Below are 7,039 nucleotides of genomic sequence, written 5' to 3' on the forward strand. Positions count from 1 at the left end.
TTTATTTATGAACACCATAAAATTGTAAATAAAAAAAAACATTAATACATATATTGGCATTAAATAGAGTCTAGGGACTAAAATCAATTTTTAATCTTGTATAAGACATTTTTCTAAACTTCATCTTATTTAAGGATTAAAATCTAGTTTTCTATTTTATAAAAGTGGAAACACAGTGCAACTATTGCCCAAAAAAGAATTATTGCTGCTAAACGCCCTTTAATTTCTAGGCTCAGGCCAGTAAAATATAACAGCAAAATTAATAATAAAATGTTGTCATCTTTCCCTCTCAATGATAAATATTTTTCCAAATTAAGAATTGCAGATTCATTGTGCTCAGTTAACCAAATCTGTCAGCCAAACACTTAGTTGTACACACACAGCACTTGAACATTTTTATCCTTCTACATATCAGAAGAGTTTCTTCTTCTTATCCCAAGAAAACTGTATTAGGCTCTCATTGTTCCTAAACATAATTATCTTGCAGTGTTCTGGTATGGAGTCTCTTATATCAACAATATTTTCCCTCCTCCTTCTCTTCGGTTCAACATTGGGGGGACGGTACAAAGCAACGAAAAAAGCTTTGGAAAACGATGTTTCAAGAACCATCATAGTCGATAAGAGCGGTCGAGGAAATTTTACCACAGTGCAACAAGCCATCGATTCTGTACCACCAAATAACTCTCTGTGGATTCGTATCCTCCTTAACCCTGATGTGTATACGTAAGTAGTATTCTTTTTAATTTATTTTCAAGCTGCACATTAAAATCAAAACTAACTATGTATATGAAATTCTTATATGTAGGGAAAAAGTTATGATTCCAAAGGAGAAACCATACATCGTTCTTGAAGGAGACCCTAAATTTCCCGCTACAATCGAATACGGAGATGCAGGCAGTGTCATTGGCAGTCCTACATTCAAGTTGTTCGCAGATAATTTTGTGGCGCGAAGTATAATATTCAAGGTTAAGCATCTAAGATTGAATGGTGTGTGTGTGTGTGTGTGTATATATATATATATTGAATGTTATATACACACACACACTAAGATAAATTCAGGGTTAAGCATTTTAAGTTTGTAATTCTGGTTCTAATTAACAGAATTCATATGACCATCTTATCTTGCCGGATCCGGATGGAAGCAAAACTACTTGGGCGCCTGCAATCTTAATCTCTGCAGACAAAGCAAGTTTTCACCACTGCAGTTTTATTAGCTTGCAAGATACATTGACTGATGATGGTGGCCGTCACTATTTTTACGATTGCTTTATTGAAGGGGCTATAGACTTCATTTGGGGCAATGGCCAGTCAATTTATGAGGTTAAAAATCCTCTCTCTCTCTCTCTCCCTCTCCCTCTCTCATTATTTTAGCCAGAGATGCGCTAGGCCGGCTCGGTTGTCTACACGATCCCACATGAAACGGTTCATCGTGACTTACATTTCTACATGACTGAGCCTAGCGCTACTGATCTTTAGCACAATGTTCGTGTATTTACACTCGATTACATGACACATTTGTTTGCAGAAATGCCAGATATTTTCGATAACAGATCGAATAGGGATTACTGGTTTTATTACAGCACAAGGCCGTAGAGTCGCAAACGAAACAACTGGTTTTGTGTTCAAAGATTGCTATGTAAACGGAACAGGTACTACATTTTTAGGAAGACCGTGGAGACCTTATTCGAGAGTATTGTTTGCCTCCACCTTCATGGAAAATATCATCACCCCTGAGGGTTGGTCCCCGTGGCCGCCTGCTCCTGTGTAAGTCTATCTCCGTTTTTGTTTCAATACAGGATCTCGGGTGCAGAGATGAACGCTCTTAATCACTTCAACTAAAAACCGATATGTCAGATTACAATTAAACTGTCCGAGTGTTCTCCTTTTACGATACTGAACAGGGATTCGGTTGCGTTCTCGGAGGCTAATTGTCAAGGACCTGGAGCCAATTTGTTGGGTCGTGTCCCATGGGAGAAGAAGCTATCAGATGAAGAAGTGGCATATTTCACAAATCCAGCTTCTTTCATAGACCAAGAAGGATGGTTGAGAAGTCAACCAAATTAAGCCCTTGAGCTAGCGCCTTACCTTGTGTAACATGTCTTGCTAATGGAATAAAAAGTACCCTTCGTTTAGTATGAAGTTTGAATCAAATCAGCTTCGATATATTCAAGCACCAAATATTTTGTTCCGAGAGACGCCAAAATGTGGCAGAATTAAGCTCATACAATGAGAAAATCTTAGATGTAACCGGTTGTATCCCATTCCGTGATGAGATGGATATTGGAGCCGAAAAGAAATGGCTGCCATTTCTCATGTTAATGATGGCCGATCGATCTCTGTGATTTGGGAGCGATCATTGGATCCATATATTTCACAACTTCTCGTTCAAACTACAAAGATTTAGATTTACTAGGCCAACTTCTTCTTCGGGCCCTCCGTTTCCTCCCATCATTTTTCTCCTTTACCTTTTCCTTCAAGTCCCGCTCTCCTCGCCTTTTATACATCTTGAAAGTGATTTGTCTATCTGCAGCCATCTTCCTCACCTTCTCTGTGATCTCAGCTGCTATCTGTCGGTTATATAGTTTCCTTAAACCGCGCATGAGCTTCGCGAAAGTATCTGGCTGCGGCATTACATCCGCCTCCATCATGTCCAGACAGTAGGAACAAGCCTCCTTCACATGCCCCTTTGAAAACAGCGCATGAATCCAAATTGTCCATGCAAACACATTGAGATCACATCCTTTGGTCACAATGCAACTCCAAACATCTTTTGCCATTTCTAGCTTCTCATCTCTCAACAAAGCATTCATCAGCTCCTTCAAGGTACCATATTGTGGGCCAGACAGAAGACCTCTGCCGACCATTTCTTTAAAATAATCACAAGCATCAATCAAACAGCCTTGCCCAAGAAACCCATGAATCATAATGACAAAGGTGTCAAGCCCGGGACTAAACCCAGCTGCTTCCATTTCGTTCCAAAGTCGAACACCTTCTTTCACCTCCCCCAATTTGCATGCCAACCGGATCACCGTGTTGTAAATACCAAGATCAGGACTACAACCGATCTTTCTCATCTCCTCCATCAATTCCACACACTCCTCCAGCTCTTCCTTCTTCTCATGAGCTAACATAATATACATGTAAGTCATCTGGTTCGGCAAAAACCCTTTCTGTATCATACCATCCAAAATCTCGTAACTCCTCTCAATCTTTCCCCACTTACAAAACCCACTAATCAAAGTAGTGTAAGTCACAACATCAGCCTCACAACCACTCCTCTGCATCTCCACAAACACCCTCATTGCCTCCTCCATCTTTTCTCGACTGCAAAGCGCCTGAATCACAGTCGTGTACGAAGCTGCATTGGGCTCACAACCCTTCCTCCTCATCTCCTTCAAGAGCTCATTGGCATCAACCATCTTCCCAGCCTGAGAGTACCCGCTCAGCAATGTGTTATACACTACAATGTCAGGCTCAAAACCGGCTTCCCTCATCTGCACCAACACGAATTTCGCCTCCATGAGCTTCCCTTCTCGACACCAACCATACAACAACGACGTAAAATGCTTAATACTCGGAGTAAACCTCACACGCATATCCTCAAACAATGAAGCTGCATCTTTAACACTACCATTTTTACACAAGGCATCCAACAAACACCCGAAAACATACTCATCGGGTTCGCACCCATACTTCGGCATTTCGTCGAGCACCTCAACTGCTTTCTTCACCATCCTCGCCGCCGCGAACCGCCGCATCAGAACCACAAAAACTTCCTGGGTAATCAGCTGCGGATTCTCCCTCCTCATCTCCTCAAGCAGCGCCCAAACGGCGCCGAATTGGCGCATTTTGCTCAAGCTTTTAATCATGGCCTTATACACCTCGTAACTGGGTCTGTAATTCGGCTGCTGCGCAGCCCACACGAAGAACCTATACCCGAGGTTCCCGGCGTCGCCGCACCGGTTCAGCACCCGCTCCGTTAACCCCGACCTCAAAACGACGCCGCATTGGTGCAGAGCAAGCTCCAATTTCGGGACCCTGGTGTGGAATTTCCGTAGTATTCTGTAAATCTTCTCGACGTCGGCGGAGAACTCGCAGTGGGTCGGGTCGTCTGGGGATGTATCCGCGTCGGTGTCGAAGCGGGCCAGCCCGAGGCCGGATCTTCTCTCGGTGAAGGCATGGGGGTTGTGGGTTTGCTTGGTGGGTTTGTGATTGGTGTGGAAAAGGTTTGAGGGGGCGTTTGGTTTGAAGGAATGCGAGAGATGATGGTGTTTGGTGCAGAGAGATTTGGTTTGCTGATACAACCTCTGCATTTTAATCCGGTTCCGCAACCCAACCCAACCCAACTCAACTCAACTCTCTCGTATCACCATGTCCGTTTTCGTGAAGCTTTTTTCCTTTAAACTGTGCGTTTGACATTAGGTCAATTACATGTTCTAATTTGATCATTTCTTGTATTTGTTTTTTTTGTTTTTCTCTTTTTATTCTGCAGTGTGAATAATCTAAATTTTTTCTTTGAAAAACTTCCTTACGGTGAAAATTTTATTGAAACAGAAAAAAAATATTTGTGATTGTTAATAATTTCAGCTGTTTACCTTCTACTTTTTCTTTTAAAAATTTATTTCGTAATATATCACCCAAATCAAAATTCATTTAAACATTACAAAATGAGAAGAAAAACAAATAAGGTAGGGCATAAGGTCAATAGCACCCTTTTTTAAAATATAAGTTCGACGTTTAGTGATATTTGTTCTGTTTGTAGGTAGAAAGTCTTAAATTTAACTTATATAATAGCAAATTGAATACCAAATTATTGTTGGCCTATATTGTTTTGTCTCACTCCTCACCTTTAATATTAGGAAGTTTTAATGAAAAACTTACAGTACTGTTCACTTTAACAAAAAATCATATTTTTACACTAAAAAGTCAATCCTGGTACTATTCGCTTTACCTTTTATTTCGTCCTTATCATTAAAAATCAAAATTTTCAATCTTTCATTAGTTTTCCTTTAATATTATTATATTCAAAAATAAAATAAGACTTGGTCATTAAAGACCTCTTTGGGATTTATTCCATTAGGGATACAAGTGTTTTTTTTTTTTTTTGAGAATTGTTATTGGCATTCCAAAAATCTCATTCTACACTCCAAATTTTCTATATTTGGAAAGAAAATTACACTTGTGATGAGTGTAGAATGAGATTTTTGGAGTGCCAATAACACTTCCTTTTTTTTTTTTTACAATAAAAATCATTTTTCTTTACTGGTAAGTGAAACAATTCTCGCCAAAAGCAAATTTGAATCATATTATTGCTAGCCCATTGTGAAGCTTAGCCCATTCTCTCACTTCCTTAATGTAAATAATATCATTTGTTAAAATAAAAAAAAAAATCGTTTTCTACCAAGTTTGCAAGAAAATTTTAAGAAGTGCTTTTGGGTTGTAGAATAACCTCTATGTGTTTCTTTAGAGCAATTCCACCCCTAACACAAATGCGCCAGCACCTAGCGCATTTATCCACTCAGTGAACAGTGATAGACCTCAATAAACAGTATAGGCCAAATGTATCTCCATCCCTAACAAAAAATAGCCTAGTCCATTTTATTAAAATATGATTAAATAAAATGCATCTCCAATTGGACCTTTAAAATAATGACATTTTTCCCCTCATTTGACCAGTTCTCTCTCTTTTCTCTCTCTCTCTCTCTCTCTCTCTCTCTCTCTCTATTTATTTTCTCTCCCTGTCTTTCTCTTTTCCAGCTCACTCCCGTGAGCTCTCCTTCTCCTTCCTCTTCAAAACCTTCAACAAATCAAACACAAAATATTATTTTTGTCATCCCTAGAGCTCAAGGAACCCAACCATGGCCTTGCATGCGGCATCAATGCATGGTGCGAGGTCCTACCATTGAAGCCGAGAGCTTGGGATCTCAATCTCTAACCCAGGTGATGTTTCTATCGTTGTATTGTGTCATTGAGCTTTAAATCCTGTTGTGTTGCAATTTTTGTGGTTAATTTGAGGGCTTAATTCCCTGCATGTGATTTCGACAAAGGAAAACGGACAAACTCCAACGAGTTCAAGGTCCAATTCTAGGTGAAATCTCTTGCATTTCACCTGGGTAAGTTCTCAATCCTATTCTTATGGTTTCTAACTTATAAATCGTGTTGGAAACCTTTGCGTTGATGCAAACATGTTGTCGGTGCATTTTTTTTCTTCAGATTTTTAGACGAACTCGGGCCATCACGTTCAGGCGATTTGCCTTCTCCCTTCGTGGCTCATTCCCTCCCGACACCCTTTCCCGCCTCGACCAGCTCCGTTCCTCAGCCTCCACAACAACTCCCTCTCTGGCACAAAAAATTAGAAAGAAACAAAAGTGACTGACGTCAGCCTGCGTCATGTAGGCCGTCCATGGGTTTGTCGATTATGGGCCGGTCTCTTGCCTGGCTTGGGCTGGGTGCCAGCCTATGGCTAGAGTGCAAAGCTTGGGTGCCGGCCTATCAGTTCCCCGTTGGAACTGCTCTTAGGATGCACTACTAAGTGCTTTTTACAGAAGCAATCTCAAACGAGTCCTAAATTTATTAACCATTATGATCAAAATCGAACTTTCCATTCCAAATATGTCTAATTTCACCATTGTGTGTGCATGTGGAAGAGTAAAATGTCCTTTAATTTGGCTCTTAAATCAAGTCTAAAAGGAAATATTTACCGTTACAAGTGATGCACACATAGGATTGAATGCCTAATGTTTCGTTAATCACAATGGTATTATTAATAGTTGTTATCTACCTATAAAATTTGACTTATGTTCATTGGTGGTTGATTGGTATGGTTTGGCAAATTGTCCCAGTATATAACTGAAAGTTTGATAAATTAACGACATGGATATGTTAAGCCAAATGTGGAGGACGATATTGGTGAATTTCCAAATGTGATGAGGGACAAAAGCAAGAAGTCCGGCAAACATTCGGAATATTATTGATTAAACAAAAACGAATATATTGTCTTAGTCAATGTTTTAAAAGATGCTAAACACTAGTTAAACGT

At 39.9% G+C, this 7,039-nt stretch overlaps 2 protein-coding genes across 2 annotated transcripts; one reads left to right on the top strand and one right to left on the bottom strand.

The window, feature by feature from the left end:
- The first annotated feature begins 496 nt into the window (after window positions 1–496).
- LOC137748256 (putative pectinesterase 29) lies at window positions 497–2,064 on the top strand. Its single transcript, XM_068488380.2, has 5 exons — window positions 497–723; window positions 806–965; window positions 1,102–1,320; window positions 1,526–1,764; window positions 1,902–2,064. The coding sequence occupies exons 1-5, from the start codon at window positions 497–499 to the stop codon at window positions 2,062–2,064; spliced, it is 1,008 nt and encodes a 335-aa protein (XP_068344481.2).
- Window positions 1,515–4,425, bottom strand: LOC137748253 (putative pentatricopeptide repeat-containing protein At5g65820). The gene has a single exon (XM_068488376.2). The coding sequence runs from the start codon at window positions 4,311–4,313 to the stop codon at window positions 2,391–2,393; it is 1,923 nt and encodes a 640-aa protein (XP_068344477.2). The 5' UTR covers window positions 4,314–4,425; the 3' UTR covers window positions 1,515–2,390.
- Window positions 4,426–7,039: the final 2,614 nt, after the last annotated feature.

Source organism: Pyrus communis, chromosome 2, assembly GCF_041283825.1.
Source record: "Pyrus communis isolate YQ-2024b chromosome 2, ASM4128382v1, whole genome shotgun sequence".
Classification (NCBI taxonomy): Eukaryota; Viridiplantae; Streptophyta; class Magnoliopsida; order Rosales; family Rosaceae; genus Pyrus; species Pyrus communis.